Source organism: Oxyura jamaicensis, chromosome 1, assembly GCF_011077185.1.
Source record: "Oxyura jamaicensis isolate SHBP4307 breed ruddy duck chromosome 1, BPBGC_Ojam_1.0, whole genome shotgun sequence".
Classification (NCBI taxonomy): Eukaryota; Metazoa; Chordata; class Aves; order Anseriformes; family Anatidae; genus Oxyura; species Oxyura jamaicensis.
The window spans coordinates 100,059,994-100,086,323 of NC_048893.1; the positions used below are offsets into that span (position 1 = coordinate 100,059,994).

The 26,330-nt window shown below is 37.1% G+C and overlaps 1 protein-coding gene and 1 long non-coding RNA gene across 20 annotated transcripts in view; both read right to left on the bottom strand.

Moving 5' to 3' along the window:
* LOC118160571 overlaps positions 1–1,052 on the bottom strand; it is a 2,763-nt gene extending 1,711 nt beyond the window's left edge. Inside the window, exon 1 of the long non-coding RNA XR_004747582.1 lies at positions 181–1,052. This is a non-coding gene — a long non-coding RNA (uncharacterized LOC118160571). The remainder of the gene's footprint in view (positions 1–180) is intronic.
* A 9,968-nt stretch (positions 1,053–11,020) lies between these two features.
* The window catches only part of ROBO2 (roundabout guidance receptor 2), a 1,084,545-nt gene continuing 1,069,235 nt past the window's right edge, over positions 11,021–26,330 (bottom strand). For 12 of the 19 annotated variants that reach the window (XM_035315365.1, XM_035315363.1, XM_035315379.1 and 9 more), the window contains 3 exons: positions 20,184–20,444; positions 15,686–15,886; positions 11,021–14,600 (listed from right to left, as the gene is read on the bottom strand). In XM_035315365.1, coding sequence (XP_035171256.1) covers positions 14,599–14,600; positions 15,686–15,886; positions 20,184–20,444 — 464 coding nt within the window. In that variant the 3' untranslated portion in view covers positions 11,021–14,598. The remainder of the gene's footprint in view (positions 14,601–15,685; positions 15,887–20,183; positions 20,445–26,330) is intronic. The other 7 variants (XM_035315373.1, XM_035315377.1, XM_035315376.1 and 4 more) reach the window with 3 other exon arrangements.

Below are 26,330 nucleotides of genomic sequence, written 5' to 3' on the forward strand. Positions count from 1 at the left end.
CACATCCACAGCCTTTCCCTCGTCCACCCAGCGCGACACTTTGTCATAGAAGGAGATCAGGTTCGTCAAGCAGGACCTGCCTTCCATAAACCCATGCTGACTGGGCCTGATCGCCTGCTTGCCCTTCAAGTGCCGCATGATGACTCCCAAGAGAATCTGCTCCATGAGCTTCCCTACTACATGTGAGCTGCTTCAAACTATTTCCAGCATATCCAGCCTTATAGACAGAGGCAAGAAATGCTGAGAAGTTGCCTGGGACCTGTAGCAGCTGCTTCTTTCACAGCAACTATACAAACTCTCAGCAGAGTATAGGATTAAAACAAAACAAGACCAAAAGAATCTCTCTGGGATTTGTTGTCACAGTGTCATGTGTGACACAGCAAAGCTTGGACTTGCTTCCCCTCACCCTAGATAGGAGAATGAGCAGTGCTTGTATATGAACACAGCAAAGCCCTGGAGGTTTCACCCATACCACCTCTGCTCCCTGTATGGCCCTGCTCATGGTCACAGTCCTCTCAGGGACCTGAATGTTGTGTCGTCACCAGCCAAAACACAGGCTGTGACCCCAAAATGAGGATAATCTGCCTGCTGATTCAAAAAAAAAAAAAAAAAAAAAAAAAAAGTCAGGAAGTTAGAAAATCATTTTCAGCTGCACTTAAAATCACCTGGATTAAAATATGATCCGAATCTGTTCTGATTTACAGTTAAACCAGTAGTCTAAACCATACTGGTAAGAGATATTATGTTTATAAAATTTCACTTCCTTTTCAATTACATTTAATTTCCACTTCATCTTTCCCTTATATTTACTTCACAAACAAGCCATTGTGTTATTAATGATTCAGAGTTCCCCAAATCCATATGTTTTATGGATTTTATGTCAAACTGGACTCATAATGCTTTAATGAGGAAAAAGAACAATATTTTACTGTACTCACTTTTTACAGAGCCCAGCCAGTAGGCCTGTAAGCAGTTTTAAATCTATCTGTAACAGCACCATGGAGATTAAAAAAAATAATAATAAAAAATATATAAAAAAAATTGCCAGCTTCCTCTGTAAGAATTGATGTTTTTCTGCAAGAACTTCTTAAAGACTTAGTATATTTGTAGAAAAACATTAATTTCTCTCTGATGGCTGTACACCTACATACAGGTGTAGAAAATCCTGTCACATTTTGTAACAAGCAGAAATCAGGTACATGATAAAACACTTTAACAGTCAAGTGAATTTGATTCTACTCATTTTTCTGGAGACATCTAGATTGCCATATGTATGCTCAGAGATTTAGCTATTCATGTATTAGAATGACATATTTAAAGCAGTGAATTTCACATTAGCAATGCAGATGGAGGAAAGAATGATCTTGGAAATTAGACAGTGGAAAGACTGGTGTTGGAGGGTAGCATGAGAGTTGGAAATCCTACACAAAGCAGAGAAAAAGAGTATTAGGGAGGAGACAGAATGGGAAAAGCAGATAAAGACAAAAATTAGAAAAAGAAGGAAAAACTGAGATAGAAGACAGGAAGATGGAATAAAGAACCTGAGGAAAAGCTACAGTGAAAAGATGAAGGTTAGCAGCTAATAAAAACATTAAAATGTTTAGATAGCAGCATTTAATTGCCATTTTAGTAAGAAATGTTCTTGTGTACAAAGTTGATTCCATCTTTTCATGAAATAACTTATTTGGCCCATTGTACCCCCACTCCTTCAGTTATGCCAATCACTTGCTGGCAGGTTAAGATACTGAAATGTCTGCTTATACAGTTTGGTTTAAGCTCTATTGTACACATATAGCCATGTGCACAGAAAAGTGCTTCGATGACTGTTTATGAGATAAGGAATTTGCAGAAAGGAGTAAATACGACTGGGAAGGGGGAGCGGAGGGATAAAGGAAGAATCATGGAGCAAAAAGGAAACGTATTCAAGAGACATCAGTCTTGAAATTAGAAGCTCATTAATTCTCAGACTATTTTCAGAGTCTCTGCAGAGATTTACCATATGTGACAGCTACTCAGCCTTGGAGTCCGATTAGAAATGTTTTCCAACTACTAGTCTAAATTACCACTGGAAAGACTCATCATTTTCAATGAAGTTTGATGAACTAGCTAGCTTTTAACAGCAATGTTTTGTGCACTAAACTGCAACTGGCCTGCTATTTTTCTCATAACACTGCTGACAGATGAGCCCGATTATCATCCTAGATCCACCTTGCTCAAGCTCATTTGGACAACAAAGATAGCAACTGAACTGAAAGAAAATTCTGGGAGAAGTAATTGAAGACAAATTTAAAAATTCAATAGAATTTCCTGGAAATTTGCCCACAAAGCATATTGTGTACATATCCACCTCCATCCTGAAGTTTGAAAGCATATCCCAGGATGCCTGCTGTTAATGTTGCAGCCCTACCATAGCCAGCTTTCTCGCAGAGCTTCTGGATGCTCTAGGCCAAGACCAATTTGTCAATGCCAGGTTGTATGATGATTTATGACTACAGTCGAATGAGGCTCCCTAACTAGTTGTTTTGAACTGAAACCATTCCAAATCACTAGCTGGCAAGGTGGATGCAAGCTTAGAGATACTGAAGTTGTTTATTGAATTTCCAGATATAATCCATATCAATAACTTCTGCAGTTGAAGGGAAAATTTGGAAGAGAAAAATTAAACTGTCCAAAGCTACACCATACTTCAGTAAATATAACACGTCACAGAGGGAGCTAGACTTGTCTAGGAGATGTGAGAAATATTCTCAAAGTTTGAGATTTATTTGGTCAGTTTTTTTCATGTCACACTAGGAAAGATCATCTGAACACACATGCAATATATGCCAGCAAAACCAGCAACAGCTGTCTTAACATGTACATGAATACAGGCAACCTCTAAATTATTCCGGTCCCATAGGGTGAACAGTTACGCTCTGATTTTCCTTACCAAGCAGCAAAGAAGCCATGTACAATCTGCAGAAGGGGATCAAAAAATAATAATAAAAAAATCATGCCCCCCCCCCCCAAAAAAAAAAAAAAAGAGGAAAAATGGAGGGTTAGAAAATTACAAGTAGTGAATCATACACTCGTGTAATTTGAAAAAGACCCTTAAGATCATCAAGTCCAATCATCAAGCTAACACTACCAAGGCCACCACTAAAGCATGTCCCCAAGTGCTACATCCACACTTTAATACCTCCAGGGACGGTAGCTCCACTGCCACCTTGGGCAGCCTGTTCCAATGCCTAAGCACCCCTTCTGTGAATAAATTCTTCCTGATAGCCAATCTAATCCTCCCTAGCACTATTTGAGGACATTTCCTCTCATCCTTGCATGAAGCTAATACTGAAATAAGGATGCATTACAAATATTAGAGGGCAGAGTGAAAGATTTAAGAAATTTAAGAGTAGCTGTGTAATGAATGGCATGAATAAGGAAGGTCTAAGTGGCTTGTATGAGCAGCATGGGATAGAGATACACTAGCATCATTTTTTGTTTGGGACTAAGATGGTGCTTAATGTGTATGAAAGGATAAGGATCATATCCTGTCTGGTAGTGAATTAATGCCTCTATCAAAATGATTCTCTTAAGGAAACTAATTTGTTTTTCTGAATAAGAAATTTATTTCAGCAAAACTGTGAAGATTGACAAGAGTGTTACAAAAAAAAAAAAAAAAAAAAAAAAAAGGAAATATATCCTCTTTTAGCATCATTTTCTGAAAGAACACTTCTTCCTACCCCATCCCCATTCCCAGTCCAACACAGCCATCCAGGAGTGCTTTATCAGCAGGGTTAGGCAGATAATGGGCTGCACCTCAAGTATGATGAACCTGAGCCTGTTGCATGGGTTGGGGGTGGAGGGACAAGGGGAAAGAAAGAAGAGGAACCGAGACAAACAAATATGTTATTAGTGCTTCCTCAATATCACCGGATCCACTAGCAGGTCAATGTTGTAATAATTTCAAACCAGAATAATAAAATCAATGCCAAAGAATGATGAAACAAGAGCTACCACGTCCGTTTCAGGTGTTATGATACCATTATAGCACAATAACCTTATTATTTATTGTATTTCTTTCTAGTATGTTCTGACCACCTGTGACAATTGTTTCTGAATCTGCACAGTCAAAACCTTAAATTAAATCTGACAAACACAGAAAGTATTTTGAGCTAACTTGTCCTCCCTTTGCAGTTGCTTATTATGTAAGTGACCTACTCTTTTTGTGTCTTACATGAGTCACATCCCTGTAGATTGTGTTTATTGAAAGCTGATTGTTACAAGTGTTGACATTCACCAGGTTTTATATACCAGGGAATTAAAATAAGAAGAATCTGACAAACAAAGACATTGTAAATAACATGAGAGACCCTTACTAAACCCATACACTGTATGAACGCAGAGGAAAATTAAGTTACTCTGCTTTCAGAGGCTCTTTGTGGTGCTCAGTTCCCATTGTATGAGTGTTATTAGAAGTGCAAGCACATAGCTGCAGATATAATGTCAAAGTCATTCACATTATAACAAGGTTTCAGATGCTCCATAATGAAGACTTCATCAGAGAGTGAAAATTATTGGCTTCCCTGTTGATGACTTTTACAAAAATCTTAAAAGTAGATAGTTTGCCAGCTGGATTAATCTTCCTGTGCACAGTCATTTATGAAGCTCTGAAATTTTACCATTGGCAACAATGCTATAGTTGAAAAAACTCCAAGAATATCAGTTTGATGACAAACAATGGTCTGCTAAATAGAGACATGCTGTCCTGACAGCTCTGCTTCAGCTATATGGTATGATATGTGCCAGCAAAAGCAAAGAAGACACTTTGTAGCATCATAAAACTGCTTCCAAAAATGAGCACCCTGCAGCTATTAGAAACTGCGTGAGAATCACCAAATGTCAACCTCATGCTCAACAACATTCAATTTAATAAATGGATTTAAGACAGTGAAGAACACGAGATGCTTCAGAACACCCTTAAGACTACCACGATCATATAGAGTGTTTGAAAGAGAAAAGCAACTGCTCACCATAAAAAAAAAAAGGGGGGGGGGGGAGGGGAGGGTGGATTTTGTCTTGTTTTTTTTCCCTGGGACCAATTAAGAGCATTCTGTCATTATCATTGTTAGCACTAGGAACAGCATACGAACGATAATCAATTTACTAACACATCCTAATATTGATGGTCAGAGGCCTGCTCTGAGTACAACCCCACCTTATTCTGGCAGTTAACATTGTTATTTTTTATGAACTCTCCTTTTTTTTTTTTTTTTTCTGAGACAGCTACTTACACTTATCCAAATCCAAAGAAAAAATGAACAGTGGACAAAAGGAATATTTCTACACATCATCTGATCCACAGCGTGCTACACAACTGTCTGGAGAAACAGAAGCACTATTTTTTGTCCTTAAAACTGCTGATTAAATAGTGTAGGTTTTCTTATTCTTCCCATCCATTTTCTTTCTTCTTCTTGCCCTCCACTCCCATGGCCGCTCCGTCTCTGAGCATGCCTGGGAAGGCAAGAGGCAACGGGGACATCAGCAGGCACAAAAAGACCAACACCAAACATCTCCCAGCTTACACCAAAAAGAGACCAAAGCAGAGGAAACCTCAAGCACTCCCCAAAAGACACTGAGTTTGCCTGGTTTCACTGACCCTTTTTGTAACAGTACTGTTACTGCTAGAAAGGCATGTATGATTTACTTGTCCTGCAAAGTCCAGGTACTGGTCCAAGTAGGAGTTTCTGATTACAGCAACTCAGTGTCAAAGTGAAGTTTCATCACCCAGATGACTGTGCCAGGGATGCTATAAAGTGTTTGAATTATATGATGAAATTAGTTAAAGTAGGTAAACAAGTACTCAAAGCTTTGACCCATAGCTAAAGTGCAAAGGTTGGTACTTACTGGAACTCAGAGATACGGTGCTTTTACCACTAGTTTCTAACTAACTAACCAATTGACAACAACATCTATGAAAATTGTGGTTCCTAAATCCCTCAATGAAATTATAAGTGTAACATATCAGCAAACAAAAGCAGAAACTGCTGTCTGCTGTCTTTCATAGCCTTGTGCAAAACCCGAAAGAATATGGAAATATGGAAAGGGGGTTCTTTCAGTATTCTCAGCCAGCAATGAGTGCTTGTGAAAACACTTTTTGGATTTGAATAACTTCCAGAGGATCCAAAGCCCATAAGGACAACGACAGAAGGAAATTGAAAGCCCTTTTTTTGGAAACAGGTTTTATATACATAAATATTAATTTACACAAAATCAGAATATGTTTGAATGTCCCAGGGCTGTAAGGTGCAAAGAACAGAAAGACAGTCTTTTGATGTGTAAAAATCTGTTACTACACTAAGGAGTTTATCCTGGAAAATCTAGTGCTAAAGTTTTGCCACAAAATTCACCAAACCCCAAATCTACTTGCAAACTGTTGCTATTTAGAGTTACTTATTAGTTTAGAAGTGCAGAGGCATGTTCTTTAGCTGCTACCAATACATGTACATTGACTCAAAGAACCATGTACAGCACAGGACACAAAGATTGCTACGCATGGCCTTAGTCCCACAGCTGTGATCATGTGCCCTGAATTTCTCAGGCTCAGTGTACAGGGTTGAAACACTATAATCTAGACTCATCAGTGGCTCTCACTTACTTAGAAATGCTCTAGAGGCAACCAAAGCCAATTACCAATTTTAAACCTCATATTCCACATAGATCAAACATAAAAGTGAACTTTTAGAAATCTCTACGTGTGATGCTTCTAAGACAGATTTCTGGGCAAAGAAAGACAGAAATAGAAAAGCCTCATTATATGCCTAACAACAAGGTAGAAAATATGTAGATGAAGCTCATGCCTGATGGTGAAAAAGAAAAGAAGGAAGAAGGGGGTGGGTAGGCTGCAGCTAGTTTTAAGCTCCTGTCACCAGTGTAAATGCAAAGTGTTTGTTTACCAGCATCTGTAATTCTGGGGATTTGGGGACTGGGGAAGAAAGGGAGAGAGAGATTTATTTATTTCAAATACAAACTGGACCAAGTGGCTGTCCTTTTAAGATGGGAAGGGACAAAGAAAGGCCTGCAGTAGCTCAGGAGAAAAAAGTGTTTCAGGCAATTGGTGATTAATTGTACTCTGCTATGCCACATCTCTTTCTATTAAACCTTAGATTGCCAAATCTGTTTCCTAATTGTTTTTGTGCTTCTCAGTCTTCCTTTTGTCTTGCATAGGAGTAGGCAATTTCTAGGCCATCAATATCTCATTAAGGGGTCTGGAAAGTGAAATGCCTTGTTTTGCTTTTAATTTTGTTTTCCAGGCTTTTTGCTACATTTTATGACATGGCATTTTTTGTTTGCTTGTTGCGGTCCATTTATTCTCTGGCATTCCTTTCCTAAGGTTATAGCTTTATTTGTTTCTTTGCCTGTTGGCACTCAAGGTGTATGCAAATTATTGTTACATGCTTCACCATCACTACCTATTGCTCTTCATTTCCCCTAATGGCAGTCTCATCTGAATGCTAACGCCTGCTCAGGTTGTACATGTGTAGAAAACAACTTCAACTCATCTGTGAGTTCTTTTATTTATTTCTGTTGCGTGTCTGTGTCCCCCTGCCCTCCCCCTCCTTCCCCCCCCCCCTCCCCCCTTTTTTTTTTTCCTATTATGGTTTGCATCAGAGTTGTTTTCATGAGGAAAGAAATAATACAGCTGCATGCTTTCAGCCTAGGGCAAAATCTTTCTACTGCTAGTGCAAGTAGCTAATGCTTAGAGGAAAAAGGAAGGGCATTCACGCAAATAGCTAATCAAAGGGTTTTTAATGATACTCATTAGGAAAGAAATTCATTAACAAGCCAGCACAAGAACATTCCCTGAAGCGAGAGTGATGCTACTGGTCACATCAAAGTCCCCACCTGACTAACACCTTTATTGCTGTTAATAGTAAGGCCAAGTTAGCAGCAAAATCAGTCGCATTCGGGTCCTGATAAGTAAAAAAGTCAGCAAAGCATGGTCATTGAAAATGGATTAATTGTCTTTTACTAATAAGAATGGGTTTTCACAGGGTTGTATAGCTGAGCACTCACCATGGATGCCTTTGAGTTCATACATTTTTATGTTCCCCACCCTTCTTTCTTTCCCTCTTCCCCATTTTTATTTTGATACCTCTGGCTACGTCCACACTGGAGGCCACAGTAGTGGTGCACGCGCCCAGTCCCATAGCACTACAAATCTCACATGGGTGCCACTGTGCCTTTCTGAGTGAAAGCCCACAGAATGACACCTCCTTGCATGGTGCAGCAGGAGCTGTGCTGAACTGCAGGCAGATCATTCAGCGGGACAAGGCACCCTGTGGCATACACCTACTGCTCAGGAGAGACACAGCCCCTCAGCATCAGAGCCATTTCCAACTTGCAGGCATATAATTGCCTTTTTTTATGCTCATAACATTACTTACCTATAAAAGAGACTCTGTATTTTTCTGCCAATTCATTCCTAGAGATTAGTATTAGTATCTTGGGATGCTCATTTGCTCTGTAAAAATTAGGTTTTTAAATAGACTGAACCAGAAATCTTACTTTTATTGCACTGCCCTGATACAGTAGAGCTCAGTTATTAGAACAAATTGGAGCAAGCCGCTTCCTGGTTGTTATACCCACATAATTACTACAGGCTGATACATGAAACTGCACTTCACTCTCATGCTTAGAGGCAAGATCTCCATTTTGCAAGGACAGAGCAAGTTCTATTATGCATTTTACTGCCAAAGGAGGTCAATTAAGTTTAATTGGTTCTAATTAGCACTTGCTCAAGCTGTTATATTCTTTACCTGCATCCGAGTGGCTCTCCAAGTGCTGCACAATGGACTCCGGCTTTTGAACACAAACAAGAATTACTAATGACATCCTTGAAGGCAAAAGATGCACTGATCAGCATAAATGGGGAACAAATATCAGCTCAAACAGTTGCAGGCCTTTTTAGGGAAGAAAAAAAAAAAAAAAAAAAACAACAACAACAAAATATTTAATCCCCATCTGGCTTTGATCAATTGAAGTGAATGCAACTGTGGACCTTGCTGTTGAAAGTTATAACACAGAAAGTACACAAATGTAATTATTTGCTATGTCATAACCTATTTACAGCTGAAAGAGAAGTACTAGAGAATAGGAGGGAAGAGTTCAGAAGCTAATTAAAATTAAAAAAAAAAAAAAGCAATTTCAATGGTAGCTAGGAAAAGGAAAACAAAACCAATACCAAAACCAAAACAAACATGTACATCTCAGATGCTTTGGTTTTGGATTTTTGAGGATTCTTTTAAAAGTTTTGTGTTAAAGTGACAATTGTTTTTCTTTGTTTTTTCATTCTGCTGCATAGAGAAGAACAACGACATCACTGGCCTAACTGTCATCATATGCAATTTTCAGTCCTCAGGCCATTGGTGAGTAGCAGGCATCAAATTCAGGATGGTCTGTGACAGACTGAATGAGGAATCTCAAGTCAAAAAAGAGACTGCAGTGCTGAGGCATGCTCAAGGAATCTGTTTTCTGCTGGGGCCTTCCTGGATGCAGCTGAATAGTTAAATAAAGGCAGGTTAGAGAGCAAGCTAGTTCTTACAACAGTGCCAGAGCTCAGAGCTGGCTCTCCCCAGACATCAAGTAACTGCCCACATTCACAGCATGTAGGAATGGCCAAGAGTCTCCTCTGGGTCCCACCAGATGTCTCTAAGCCATACCTGTTATTTTGGGTGTGAGAGCACCTGGCAGGGCAAGAAGTCAGTCTAAAACAGAAGCAGGGAAACATGGTAGAAAGGGCAGAACGGATGGTTGGGTACCACTGCTCTACTGTGATCCCTGGCCCTCTCTAGTTAGCAGGGCACACATCCAGCCACTCAAGACATGCAGAGCCCTGCATGATCCCCAGCACCTCCACACCTCTTTTCTTGCAGTCCCCGTGCCAAGTGCCCTGGATCCATGGAGAGAGGCAGCACTGAGCGTACAGGCCTCAGCAGGACAGCACCAACACAAGGACTGGAGAGGGCAGTCCCAAAACATGAGACTTGCCTGACCAGCAGTCCCAAGGTGAAGTCTGCAGCGACTAACTTGCTGGAGACCGTCCCTGACTTGACAGATTTCATCCTTGCTAAGGTACGAGCTGCCTAGGGAGGGGGTCCACTGGTAGCCTGCTGGGCCTGCTATCGCATCTGCTTGGCAGCCGCAGACTGCTGGGGTGAGAGCAGCCAGGGACAGAGCCTCACACACCCTGAGCTTATTTCAGTTCCACTGACCTGGGTTGACCAAGCATTTAAAACAAAGGACCAGATTTAGTGTCCCAAAGACACTAAATTTTGGTAATTTATTGTGGCATGGACACTTAAAGCAATGAAGCTCTTACATAGCATCAGCAGTTCAGAGTTACATGAGAAACTGAGGTGGACCTGGCTGATTCTAAGTCAGCATAACTCTTCCTCTTTGCTGTATTTCCTGCTGCTTGGATGTACCTCCTAAATGAATTGTCCATTGCCCACATGGTTTTCGAAAATAATTTATTTTTAGCTAATGTGTTCCAGATAGATGGAAAAAAAACATAAAATGTTTTTTTTTTAAAAAATTAAAAAAATCCTCCCCTCAGCAAACAAGTTCCCCTCAGTCTTCATAAAAGAAGGCCAACTTTCTCCTTCTGCTAGAATTCCCCAAGGCTGTTAATCATTAAAAAAAAAAAAAAAAAAAAAAAGGAAAAAAAAAAAAAAAAACATAAATTGTAGAAAATCCAAAGGAGTTGCCTCTATTTAAAAAGAAAAAAGAAAAAAGAAACAACAATAACAAAAAAAACAGTTCCTGACAGAATCTCCCCCAGCCTGAGTACCTTTCCTTTGTCAGTTGTGAGGACTCTTTCCCAGCCTTAGTATACATCTTTACATCTTTTCTCCTGACTGCCAATGCATAAGACAGCATATTATTATTTTTAACAGTCATGTCTTCCTTTTACATTGGCTTATAGTTAAATTAATATACTTAAAACATTCCATGCTCCTTTTTTTTTTTCTTCTTTTTTTTCTTTTTTCTTTTTTTTTTTTTGTATTTTTTTTTTCCCAAGGAATTTCAGGTGACAGCCAAAAGTTACTCAAAAGGTTAACTGACTTGGATAAGGACTTGAGAAATATTAAATAACAACAACAACAACAACAAAAAAGTCTGTTTGCATCACTGAAATGGTAGCAATACACCACTGAAGTACATGTAACAATTTATTATTTGACTCTTCAGCCCTCCCACATTAAAAATTGAGCATATATTCAATGCAAAGATTGAGAAAAATTGACCTAGCACCTATCCACATTCTGTGGACACCCTGTACTGGGTTGGCAATAGCTCCACCAGTACAAAACCCCAAGTCAAGGGGTTTAGACCTGCTGAACACAGATTTTTACATGTGTACTACATTATGGGCTTTAAACAAAGTAAGCTATGTGCTTGCAGTCCTTACTGTACATAGACATTACATGTCTGCAAATGGAGGATATATCACTAGAATAGCTGCATCAGTGCAATTCCATTGGTACAACTATTCTCAATGTAGAGAGGACCTTCATCAGAAATCCCTATGGCTGGTGATGCCATCAGGCTATTTATAAGACAACTATTAGCTTAGTTCAAAAAACAGGGTATAAAATGATCCTTGTTACCTGTAAGTGGACAGTGATGATTATAGCTCAGTCTATGTTATTATTGCCTGATTGTTCCCAGTTTGGATTTTCACATATTGAGTCCTTACTCAAGGTCTTTTAACATAGATTTGAAATGTGAATATGTTTTATTTTTTCCCCAGTAAATATACAATACACACTTCAACAGTACTATTAACCAACTTTTTATGCCAATTAAACTTTGCTGCACTAACAATACCAATGAAACACATTAAGAGGTCATACTTTTTCATGAACCAACTGTAGCCAATAAACAGTTTTGTATTTTTTTTTAAAAAAAAAAAAAACAAATTAAAAAAAAACAATTCTAAGTTCTGCCACAACATCCCTTTTCTTTAAACATTATTCACAATAAATGTTTTCCTTTTTTTTTTTTAAAAAAAAAAAGAATACTTGTTTTAAAATAGTAAATTAAATGGCATTTTTAAAAATATGTACTGTGGTTCATTGGAAGTACGCTGTATAGAAAAGAGAGAGAGAAAAAAAGAAGAGACATCACCTGTAAGATAATGGAGACACTTTGTGATACACAACAACATCTCATGTAATATTGTAAGCAAATTATTAATGAACAAAAATGTACAGAAGCAGATGGACAAGTTAGTGAGTATCATGGTACTGCACAGCTTTAATACTGACACACGTTTACTTTCCAGTGGAAGAGATAAAACACATATTTGAAAGTAATTGGGATGACTTTATCAACTTCTAATGATACTGAATTTTAAATAGAATATAGTAAGGTGTTCCACCAAAGCTCAGCACAAGCTTTCAAATTAACAGAAAAAATATTCTACTGGTAACTTAGTTAAACATTTTCCAGAGAATTCAATTTGAATTGTACCCTGAATAATCTTCTCTAGATAACAAATAACAAAGTAAGAAAATCATTTATATTTATATATGATGCCTTCTTTAGCTTGCTTGAACATTTTTGCACATTTTTAAGCAATGGTTTTAACTATAATGACTTAACAAGCAGGAAAATTACATATACTTATTGATCACATATAGAGATAAATGAATTCTTTTTTCTCAACTATTTTTTTTTTTTTTTTGGTTTGTAAGTTGCTAAATAACAATCTTTACCTTAAGGAAGTCAACTAGATTTTTTTTTTTTTTTTTTTTTTTTTTATATTTGATAGTGCTGAGTTATAGCTGATGGCTGCAGTGTTTTATCTTATCATGGAACAAGTTAATGAAATGAAAAGCAACACATATTTAGCATTTTATTTTACTTTTCTAAAATTCTGCCATTACTAAAAGTGTCCTTAATACTGGTGAGCTCCAAGGCAATATATAAAACAACATAGACTGGTTATACGAAAAGGGTATTAAAATGGAAACTAGTGTTCATGGTCAGATAACTAACAGAAATAAGATGTAGGGTGCAATATTTAAATTAAGCATCAAATGTGTGGGCTACCCACATACAATATTCTAAGAAAAGTTTGAAAATTTTCTCATTGAGATTTGAGAGGTACAGAAGATTTGGACAAAGTCATGAAAATTAATGAAGAGAAAGGATGCTGTCATTAATGTCCACTTACAGAGTCTGGTTTATTCAAAAAGTATATAAACGTGTTATTTCCTCATCATAGTAGGGTGTGTAGCCACTCACTTAAAAAAAAAAAAAAAAAAAAAAAAAAAGGTCAAAGATTTTCTTTGCTAATATCCAACTTTTTGGATGTATTGAATCTCAAGTAATATGAATTCAGCTTCAGCTCTCACAGACTATAGGTAAAAGAACACAAAATTTTGTCTAGACTGCATCAAAACAATTAATGTCATGAATTTCAGTGGTGCAGCTCTATCCTCTATTGTACTGTACATGTATTGGAAAGATGAAATAAGATACTCTGACATTTAATTTTTTTGGAAGCAGCCTGAATAATAAGCAGTCTTAATAATAAATTGCATCCTTAACTACTTACTAGGTATTCCTTGAGTTTATACAGTTTGTTACTCCTGGGAAATTTCTGACTTGTATTTTAGGTTGCAGAAATTAATGATAATTCTTTCCAAACTGCAATATAAAACAGCTTTAGTGAAACACCTTAATTTCTTTTGTTTGTAGCAAGGTTTGTTTTTCTTCTCCTTAGTGGCATTGGATGGCTAAAAACAGATACTAAGGGTATCATTCTAGTGAAAGGGTCTAGGCCATCTTATGCTACTATTAATTTTCATATTCACTCTTTAAACAAACAGTTCCAACTTTTGACCCCTTCTTAAATAGGAAGAGCAACTATGTTGCCTGCTTTTAAAAGATTTAAATCGGTCTCTGATGTCTTCACTGACATCAGTTTTGCCTGTCACTTTCTCATTTCTACACCCCAACGGAAAACCACCTAACATCCTCCTTTACATCCAGCATTATCCAAAGTAGCTTACAGTACATAAACCTTCTTCACATATTCAGTCTCTTTTTTTTTCTTCATGTCATGAGGAGTAGAGTTTTGTGCTTATCACCAAATAAAATTGCAGTGCAAACTTTAAACATAAAAGTTACACAATTAAAAGTTAATATATGGCACCACAGCCTATTAATTCACATATAGTACAACAGACCAATAAAAACAGACATGAATATGAACATAGCTAAAAAGAAGGTGAACTTGCATAGCAATGCAACAAAAGAAATTATATACAGAAGGAAATCCTTTTCATCCTGGAGGGTGATTTTTTTTTTTTTTTTCCTTTTTATATACTCCTGACAAGGAATAGTTTAAGGTGAATGGTGTATTAAAGAGAAGAACACAAGTAAATTATCTGTGGGATATGTGTGGCTGTGTGTCTTTACATTGCATTTACAGTTCTTTTAATAGTACATAAATAAAGAAAATGTTCATTGCACTGTTTAGTGTCATCACTTCCATGAGTTCAGACCTGATGGTCCATCAGAGCAGCTTGCAATGTGTCTTCTCAACTACTCTATAGAGAGAAACAGAGAGAGAAAAAAAAGTTGTAATAAGGAGAAAAAACAAAACAAAACAAAACAACAACAACAAAAACACAAACCAAAGCCTATGTTTTGGTTTAGTGTTATGTTTAGGTTTAGTGTTAATGCAGCACAAGATGAATATTCAGTAGGTTGGGAGAAGGGAGTTAATTGCTTCTAAGAAGAAAAGTGACGGATGCTAAAATTCAGCACTTACCAACACCATATCCATATCTGAGATAGCACGTTTCAGGGTGTGTGGATCACCAACAGCTCTTACAAGCTACTGGGAGGTAAGAGTAGGTAGGTACTGGGAGTTTGACTGCTGCAAATAGGAGGCAGACATGCCAACAACTACATTGCTTTTACTAGTAAAAATACCAATATGCCTGAGCTAGGTTATATGTTGGTGTACTTCTTCAAGCAAGAGACTCAAACCTTTTGGGCATTTAGTACCACCATTATTTATGCAGCATTAAAGTTGTTTTTATCAAGATTTAACAGATACTGACTAATAATAGAATATAGTTTGGAAAACAATTCCTCTGGCCAGGAAAACTGAGCAAGGAGCTGGGATATACAGCTGAGAAACTGGGCAGCACAGCTGAAAAACAGGACCCATATCCAAGAGCAGAACACTGCTCAACAGGCAACAGAAAGTTTAGGAAAAGGCATCATGACCTTGCCACTATGCCGAGGACGTTCAACAGCATTTTTCATTCACTCCTCTGAGAAAAATCTCCAATAGCATTTTTTTACTTTGCAAAGAAACTTCTAAAATATTAGAATTTCTATTTAATTTTGACAGTGTTTCCAATTTCACTACTACTACACATTTAAAGATGTACTATGTAGATAACCTTGGCATTACTTAAACAGATTTGAACTGGTCCAAGTGAAAGAGCAGATGAACTTCATTTGGTTGTCATCAAAGGAAAAAGACCTCAGAAGTCAAAAAGATCTTGAAAAAAATTAATCTGATTATCACACTGAAATTCCTCATCTCTTCACAATGGATTTATAATTTATGTCTTTTTGTGTATTTGAGAGTTCAAACTATAGCTAAGGATAAACTTACATAATTCACCAGTAAACTGTCCTTGACTGTTTGATCCCACATAGCCTATATCGAGAAGGTCACTGGCATTGTGTTGGTGACCTCCTCGCAAGACTTCACCTTTTCTAGGTCCGGTTGATCCTTTAGAAGAAGCTGTTCCTGAAGAGCTGTGTCCACCAGGGGATGGGAAGTTGGGTTTACTATATGGTACCAGTGCCTCCTCTAGAAAATCAAAACAAAACAAAATCAATACACTAGAAATAAACAAGCTATCCTGTTCTGGACATTGTATTCACTCCCTGCTTTCAGGTATCTATCTTTTATCTTCCTTTATAGCATAGCAATTTCACCAAAGAAAATACACAACTTGTTGTATCCCACAGACAAAAAAAAAAAAAATAATAAAAAAAATCTTTCTTTCTAGTAAATGCATAAGTTAGTTTGTATTAATTATAAAAAGCCTAGATTCATTATGAAGTAATAGATCACGAATCATAGATTGTTTAATAAAAATAGATGTACATACAATTTCCAAAACAATGCAGCTATAATTAGATTTTTTCTTCAAGCCTACATGAATATGCCTTTTCCTTTTCTTTAGTTTAAATTATGGTAACATTACCTCAATCAATTTAGATAAAGAACTACAATATCAGCTAATTTAATTAGCTTCCAGCAGCTCAGTAATTTCTAATGATGCAAAGTACGCTGAAGATTTTTTTAACTGGCTGTGAATTACATTGGAAAATATATTATACATAACATTAGCAGTTGTAATATTTGGGGTGAGTAAATCTTCTTGCAGCTTGTTTCATATTTTGTTATGAGGAAAAGGCTCACTTTTGCTCACTTCACCTCTTAGGAAAGACCTGCAATAATGAACTGCTTGCAAGAGTAGCATTAATACTCAATAAAACCCAGGACTGAATATCTTCACATAGCATCAAGTAAAACAAGACATCTCATCTGATTAGAGTTTCTGGGACATATTGTTGTAATAATCCTGACCTAAGAAGCAAAACAGCAGCACTGATTTAACACTGAAATAGAAGAACTATTTTCTTTGTTGCGTACGATCCACTTTTGCTGTCTTGGAAGCTGAAGAAAAAGACGTTGCTAAATAGTTTGATTCAAGATAGAATCTAAGTATATATCCTTAACCTTAAACACAAAAATTGCTCTTTCTGAAATCAGTAGAATATCTCCTGCTTGAAGTAGGTGGGAAGGTGGGTAGGCTGGAAAGAAAGAGGAGATTAAAATGCTTTTATTCACAATCTTGAAGCCTTTGCCAAGGCTGCAGCAGGGGCACACAATTAACGTAGAGAAATGCTAAATGAGAACATATTTGTGGAGGAAACAGAGGACTTTGTTCTCTGTGTCAAGCAACACAAGTGTGTAGGATACATGAATTCCCCATATGATCTCCTATTGAACAGAACCTTTTCATAAGGTAAATCTGTTGCAGAAGAGGGCAGACAGCCGACTTCTTTCTCTGCCAAAGTATCTCCCTATGGCCCTGCCCAAGGGACCAGAATATTTGCACTGCAGGACATAAGGACATTATCAATGTTTTGTGCTATGACCGTGTTGCCCTTGCTGAAATGTAAGGAATTGCTTAAAAGACATAGTAAAATGCCATTTAACAGCTAAAGCCTCCTAAATTATGTTACCTGTTCTGTATATATCAACTCCTAACAACAGAATCTGATGCAAACCTGCTTTCCAAAGGCTGGCTGAAATATGGAACAGCTTGCATTAAGGCAGCAATAAAGCAAGCAACATAAATCAGTTTAGCAGAAAGCTGGATACATTTTCAGAGGATGGAAGGAAAAGTCACTATCATTACAAAAAGAGTCTGAAGATGACATATACGGTCAACTGATTTGTTTTTCTAGACTCAGGATAAGGCCTCCTTTGGGTTCAATGAAATATCGAGAAAAAACGACCATGAATAAATATAAAGTACATTATCATTATATGGTGTGTTAAATTACCTGTTCTGTCCTCAGAAATAGATGTAATCCATAAAATAAGCAATTGTAACATAAAATTAGGGCTAAGTTTTCTGTAATGTTGTAGCACATGAAAGGTAGGTGTCTGAAGTCCTTAGAATAGGCTCACTTTCATTAGACAGCTCTCAAGACAGTGCCCCATGCCTCAGTCTTGCAAAGAATGTGGGGAGGCTCTGTCAATGCCTTTCTCTTTGAAAGACTGAGCCTTTTCTGAAGTTATAATTCTATCCTATACAAAATCTGGGTATGCATGGGAAGTAAGACATTTCTGTACCTGACAGAATAACCAAGAGGCTTCTACTATTGTCAAAATTATTGTAACCTGATTTAGCACTATTTTCTGTAGAGGGGTAGCTGAGAATGTCATATTTGATGTTCTTCTACTGTTGTCCCACAATTAAGCCATTAGCAGGAACTCAGCTATCTTGTCTATTCTGAATGCAATCAGGGGACACTTGGCTCCCAACATCCAATATTCTTCTTCTATTCACCTTCAAAACAAAGGGTTTGCTTTCAAAGTTTCACTCAAAGCCTAGTAATGTCTGAATGAAGCTCCCTAAACTGCAAGACTCTTATTTTATGAAAGTGGATAGCTAATGATAACTCCCTCTGGAAATATTTGAAAACTGGAAGAGAACATATTTCCAGAGATCTTTGTCATTAATAAAGGAAAAGAGAAGAAGCACAACTAATATTATTTAAAAAATAAGCATGCCACCCAAGAGCAGCCTTTTAAAAATCTAACAGAGGAAAGAATACAGAGTAAGAAAGCCATAGCGCAGAAGCTGGGATGGGAAGAAAGACATAGAGGTATGAAGGTCTGAACCTGTCCCACCAGGGTAAAACCACAGCACCTCCTAGAGCAACCCTTTGTCATGCATGAAGAATAAGCACTTGCCCTGGTCATCCTGAATCTGACAAGAACAAGACACCTGCAAACACTCCAGCCCTAAAGTCAGTGCTCAGGTAGGGCACTGGAAGCGTCAATATCAAGTTCTTTTTATTTATGGTCAGAAAAAATGCAAGTCATGCGTATTGGGAATTTTTTAGCTGTGTACCCTCTATGTCACAGAATAACTGACAACTTCTCTTTTTACACATGAAGAAGAGGAAAGGAGGAGAGTTGTGGTTAAGAAGGTCAGACAAGCATACTTAATATTCATTAAAAAAAAAAAAAAAGAGAGATGCATGAAGTATATTTGGCTATTTTGTATACATTTGTACATCTTGTACATTGTAGTTAAAATTGCCATTACACTAAGTAGCATTAGTTTCACACACTAATACTATTTTTAAACTGTGACTTCACATCATCATTTAGCAACATGAACAACTAACCACTAGTTTATGCAGCCGAAAGATTCAGGGGTATTAACTGTGCCATTACTGTTACATATTAAAATATGTATTGTATTTCAAATGTTTAAACTTTAATATGGGTAGCAATATTTATTAGGAGGACTTTACTCAGTAAATCCTGCCCCCATGGCAGCTTTGCCAGCATATTACATTTTTTTTAGAATGTCATTGATATTAGGGTGCTAAATTAACTAGAAGAATTAGTATTAGAATACAATCTGAAAAAAAAAAAAGATGAATAATATGAGTGTGTCTATTGTCACTACAATACAGCTACATATAGACTTGAAGAAGTGGTGTACCCCTAGAGAAAGCTCCAAGTATCAAGTAATTTTTTTTGTGTTAATTGTCTTTGAACCACTGCCTTCTTGTATCACTTTAATCAGCACTAGAATAACATATGATTAGTGGGTTAAAGAAAATACCCTAGTAAGGGGACCTGAAACAGCAGCTTTTACTTGCAGTCAGGCTGAGAAAAGGGATTTGCAAATGGTGTAGAACTGCAACTCCAGTTCAGCATTGCCTCTTTTACACATTTTACAGACTTGAAATCCATTTAAAAGATAAAGTCAGCACTCAGCAATGAGTAGGTCCTGTATGAAGGTGAAAGCCTGTGCTGTCATCTTGCTAGGCCTAGGAGATGACTGTTATTTTTTCATAACCTTGAATAAGGAGAAGACAGTGTTATAAATATAGTTGGAATGAGTGTTGGTAGTTCAGAAGGACACATACAAAAACAACTGCCAATTTGGAAACAAGTTGAAAGAACTAGAAAATATAGCCCCGTATGTATGAAAAAATACATCTAACAGAAACTACTCTAAAAATCTCTTCCTCCTTTCCTGCCTGCCTGAAGCTGCCCCTCTTTTTCCCACTGCTATGCTTGACAACATTATTAATTGCCAAAACATCGCAAAGAACACACCAAGTTAGGTGCTAATGAGATTTCATGGCTGCAGGAGGGAAAGAACTTGGACCACAAGCTCCAATTTCACTTTGCCTCTTTTCATTTTCTAGCATGAGCCCCAGCAGTGTGGGAACACAGGGATGGAAGGCAATCTTAGCCTCCTGCCAGATACAGAAAAAACTCAACTGAAAAGCTTCAAGAAGCCATCTACGTGGCCTCATTTGGTGCAGCACACACGCACCTGATCCGAATGCTTGCTTGTGTTGGGCTTTCCTGAAATCCTCTTGGCGATCTGCAGAGCTTATCCACTCCTGGGTTTGCCGCTGCCACTCTAGTGACGTCCTAGCTTGCCGGTCCAAGGAGCTCTTTGTGTCATCTACGCTGGATGCATGCTGCCTCTCAAGAGAGCTTCCTTTCCTCTCTGCTGAGCCTCCACGCTGGCCAGGGACTATTTGCTGCCTTAAACCCTGACCAGGAGGTGGGTCGGGTGGTGGTGGAAGATCTAAAAAACGTGAATAAGATTTAGATGAACTAATTTTTAATTGAAACAGAACTTCTATTTGATACTGAAAAGAAACAAACAAAAGAAATCCCTCACAAATGGTATGAATCTGCTGATTTAAAAAGAGGAAATTTCATGTTAATCAAAAATGGCTGTTTACTTTCCACTAGTTTTCTACCGCAGGTTACTGTGTTGCTAGCTCTTTCTAACATCCATAATAATTAATAGACTCTGAGGCCTGATTACGTTTCTAAGAATGATATTTATTTCCCATGGGGTATACTCCATCTGGCCCTTTGAGTAACAGCAAGCCAGTTGACAGTGCCAGTTGACAGAGTAATTTTTCCCCGTCATACTGGGAGGCTTCCTTCATTACCCTCTTTTTCTTAGGTTTCATTTTCAGCTTGAGGCTTACACTCAAAATCTGAATATGTTACTTTTTCAAGATGCAAAAAATTCCATAAAATCTTGGGGAAAAATATTCACAAAACCTATTGTCACTGAAAATGCATCAATGTGTCTCTGGTAAATTCATGTTCAAACGGAACAAGCAATGAGTGAACGTTTTATTCAAGTATGATTTCAAAGTTCTCTCAAAAGCTATAGTCTTCACAGACAAGAGTATGACCACTCTTAAGCTTATCAGTCTTGCAAATATAACCAATCAAAACACAATTTCAGTTGAAAGGTGAAGGACACCTGCCTGGTCTCTCTATCAACTTATCTTCAAGTTTATGACTAAGATGCTTGTAGAATTGATGATGGAGCTTCTAATCACATTTTCAGAGGCAAAAATACGCTGTGTTTTTCAGTTCATGACCCAAGTTAATTATAGAATCTGGATAATGGCAATTCTAAATGTAAGACTTCCACATAAACCATATGATAGACTGGTAAGAGTTAAGAAAATCTTTAGATTATTAAAAAAAAATAAAAAGAAGAACATTTAGTATACTCTCCCATATAAGCTACCTGTTTTATATTTAGAATAGTTGTTTAATTATAGTTTTGGCCAATGCATAAGCCAAATAAATCCATGCAGCCTCACTAACTTCACTAAATCTATGTTAGTTTACACTAGGTATGGTTACACCTCACTTTCTAGTATTTTGTACATTCGTATTCTGAAGGTTCATCAAGGAATTCAAAAGGCATAGAAGAATAAGTCTCTCCTTTACTTGTAGACAGGGCTGATTTTCATAATCCTAGCGAGACTTAAACTCATTTTATATATAGTTGAGGATACCTTTGAAGCTAATTTATTTTGAAGCCTCTATTTCAGCTTTATATGAAGATTCATGTCCTTGCTGTTAGAGGTAATATTTCTGTCTCCTACATATGGGGCACAAATGCTTCCAAAGTTGCGGAGTGCAGATGTGTCGGTTATTTGTGTCTAAAAGAGAAAGAAGTTGTATCCAATGTTGCCTCTGTATATTTGTTAAGAGCTGAAGTGTTATATCCCAGATTAAGATACTATCTTCTGGCTAGAATGGTCTTATAACAATCTGCTAGCCAGCTTGGTGTATTCTTTATTTGCCGATCTAGTTTATTTGAGAAATTTTTAGTTATGAATATAGATGTGACCTTTCATGACAATGATTATGCTTGAGTTAATGTAGGTGGAAGGGGGAGAGTATGGGAGCTTGCCAATGTTAAAATCGCTTATAGTGTTGGCTTCCAAAATGGCATTTCTTATAACTGATTTTATTGCAATCATAACCAGTTAATGTACAGAACAACTGGCATCTGCTTATGCAATCTGAAATAGATATTACTGAAGTTGTGATGTATAAGCAATGGAGATGTATTGAATCCAATAAGCACGGTCATAACATGTCACTGGACAATGCAATTTTCCAAGATAAAATTTTTAGTTTAATATAAACAGAATTTTTAAATAGTAGTATCACTACCAAAAAAAAAAAAGTTGAAATTATTGCATTATTAAACTTAACATACAGTAACTTTCTTCAGCAATTTCAATCTAATAGTTGTTAATAATTAGATACTGAGAAGGAAAGACTGTACTTAAACTGTCCTGCGTGTTCTAGAGCTAGCTGTTACTCATGGAATTACAGTAGGATTATGCTGTCGATTTGCTGTTAACCTGACTCTTGCTTTTACATATCCACAAAATTGTCATAATAATTGCTCGAAGAATAGATATGAAATGAAAAACCGTGTTTGTAAAGTTCTTTGGGTGTTTTAGACCTGTGGCTGAGGTAGCTGAAATTAAATAAATAAATAAATAAATGTCATTTTCTGATGAAGCTTCACACAATTCTACAATTCTAGAAGGATTACAGGTACTACAGAATTAATATAAGCTGTCTCCAGTCTGAGTACAGGCTTACTGAACTATGCTAGATATGTCTGAGAAGATCTGTAAAGGAGGTTAATAATTCTAGCCAACCATCACCTGACTAAACCATTTGCTTTTTCACTTTTTTACTGAGGTTGATTGTCACATGTTAATGTGACCTACCCTTCCTTTTTAATAAAAGAAGCTGCAAGAGAGCTCCATGTGTCAATGTGTCTTTTGATTTGTTCCACAACTCAGGTGTTATGCTGCAGATCTGCCTTAGGTGTAGTTAACAAATATGCTGTTACCTTGTCAGAGCATATATAAAGACCCCATGCATCTAGAATTATGATTTTCTTCCTCCAATGCCACAGAGAAGTCTTGCCTTTCCCTACCTATCCTCTCTCTTCCCAGCAAAAGACATTTATATGTCTCAGCACACACTTGTAAGTCTGTACATACATGATGGCTAATGACTGGGATTTCAGCTGCTACTAAAGGGTAACAGAGATCAGATGACTTAGTCCTCTCAGTCCCTAACAGGCAGACTTATTACCACAGAGAGGCAAGCAAACTCATTCCATAATGTCAATCATTCCAGAAAAGATTTGAATGTAGAAAATTAGGGACTTCAGGAGGATTTTCAGTAAAGATAAATGTCACTGATTGTCACTGAACTTCCATTTACAAGACATTAATCTTCCAGGTGCCAGGTAAAACACCTGAAAATCCATATTGAGCTAGTAACTTCCTAGGCTAGTGGGATGCCATCCAAACTTCCACTTGTAGCATCTAATGGAAGGATTATCAGACTTGCAAGGCAATTTTATAAGTGTATCGAGGAAGGGAGGGGTGAGGGGGAAGGGGGCAATGACAGTCTTATTGATTTAGTAGTGAAGGGATTGTGACTGAGAAGCTGTAGGACATCAGAGTGCCTTATCAGAGGCAGATGGATGTTTGGTTTGGGATTACTTCAGCTTTCCTTTAGAAGGCAGAACATTGGCCAAATGATTCAGGCATCAGTCAAGCTTAGGCTCAACCTCTCATTATTAACTAAAAAAGAAAAGCAAGTTATAAAACCAAGAAGTATAAGAACATCTCTTTCTATCTGTATTAGTCATTTGTTTTCCTAGGGGTGATAATTACTGCTACATTTAATAAGTCTTTGAACTACTTTCTAGCATCAGTAGGTAAACAACTTATCTACAGCACACCTTAGCAAAAATTGATCTGTAATACACAATAGCAAGACAGTGGGAAAGTTAATAGGAATCTTAAGTCACAGCTCTCCATTTTAATCCATAACTACATGTCCTCTATTACTCCTCTCTCTCTCTCTTTTTTTTTTTTTTTTTTAACACCATGTTCAACCAAGGAAGAGTTTTTAACTTCCTCTGTGGACTTTCTGTAGTCTCCACAGTCTTTTAGAATAGGGAAGTTAAAAACCAAGTTGTACAGGAGGACAAATATAATGATTCAATCTAGAGTCAGTCTCCAGAGGATTCTGACTTTAGACTGAAGGAAATTAAGAAAGAGGCTTTTAGGAGATTTGTATGGATTTGTGTCAAAAGTAAGCATGAAGCTGTATCCTCATATGCCTACAACATCTGGGATCTGTGTGGTACACACTAAACATTACAGTTCCATAGGTCTTTTGCACTATCCCACATGGTTACAGTTAACAAGGAAGAAGTGCTCAGGAAGTGTACTAGAAAGGGCAGAGAAAGGACATAGCTGGAGCTTACTTGAAATGGAGATTTAAAATGACATATCCAATATGTGATAAGCTCTAAACACAGGATGCTAAAACTCATCCAGCTAGGAATTTGAATAAGACTGACAAACCAAGTGTGTTCTCATGTGAGAAATCCAAGGGGAAGCAGTAATAAGGGAATGGACTGTAGACATCTCAAGACCAAGAGAAAACATACAGTGATGCTTCCTGCTTCCCACTAAAATCAGGAAGGCCCAGGCTGAATAAACTGGCCTGAATTTGAGCTCAGAACTGCTGGATCTGTCACAGGCTCTCCTCTTTTTTTTTTTTTTTTTTTTTTTTTTTTTTCCTAACAGCAGCTTAAAAAAAGTAGTATTGCACATTTTGTTAACTACATTGCAATATTCTACACAAAGCACCCAGTTCCCATTTTTAATTTCTGTATACCAGAGGTTCCTAAATTTAGTTTGTTTACATACGTACAGGTGGCAGCAGCAATCTTTAGCTTCATTAATTGACAAATGTTCTTTTGCAAATTTAGCTTGCCTTTACACTTTAATGACTCATATTCAGTAACACTTGAGATGGAAAAAGAATACTCTTTGTGTTTGTTTGTTTCTGTGGTAAGAGGGAATGAGAAAGGATGCTCTATGATTTTAGTACATTATACATTTTTAGTACATACAGTAAGCATTTGAATTAGGTTTATAAAAGACAAATTTTAAGCTAACAGTGTACAAAAGTTGTTACTGTTACTGCCTATGCCTGAGTGGTTGATTATTGAGGATAAGGGCATAACACTGGTGGTCTGACTCAAATATACTAAAGAAACTCCACTAAGATTAATGCTTCATAACGAATAAATCAAAGACCATAGAAGATTCCTCTCTTTAAATAAATCTTAAAATCCATTCTCTTTCACCAATTCAAAACAATGTCAGATTTTATGATGAAGTCACTCCCTAAGGAGTCACACTTCTGCCTCATGACCTGAGTTAGATTCCCATTAGTCTTCTGATAATCACCTTATTGATATATATTCCTATAGTAATAGTACACAAAAGAAAAAAGATTAAAGTCCCAGCATACTTAGTGTATTACAAACACACATGTATGCACAATTTGTGGCCCAAAAGGTTCATAGTTCAGTGTGACAGGATATGCCAGGGTTGAATTAATATATTCACAGAAAGAGTATTGCCAACACCAAAAGCAACACCCAGAACTTCTACTTACTATTCTCCTAGACACATCTATTTAATAGATCTCTGAAGCATGGAGGTTTCTGGAATATATCCAGAAGTGGAGGGCATTCATGTTTAAACCAATGCAAAACCATACGAGTAGGGTCTAAGCTATCTTGAGTTCTTTCCTCAAATTATATGGTAGGGAGGGTGAGTCTCAGAACTTGAGATATAACGATAACCTTTCTGGTAAAGACTTTCACATCTGGAACCTGTTTTCCACCTCTGTGGTCTGACAAACAGGGAATCTGTCAGACATATTGCAAAACTTTATCTATACACCTGACAAACACAGCTGAGAGGGGAGCGGTGGTGGTTTTAATGGCCACAGTCCAGCTTGCATAGTGTTAATATATTTTTACATGCACCTAGAGTAATAAATACATAATAAATAAATCATACTAAATATACTCTCTATCAAATCTATTTATTACATGCTACCTTAAAGAAGAAGACAGTGAAGGGATTCTCAAGCAGTGTTTACTAGAATACAGAGGACTTTTATTCTAAAATCTAAAGGTGTTTTTTGTTTGTTTGTTTGTTTGTTTATTTTACACCTTCCACATATGCTGGAAGATTGTCAAGATGTACTAAAAATTAGGAGAATGACTCACTGGCATCACACC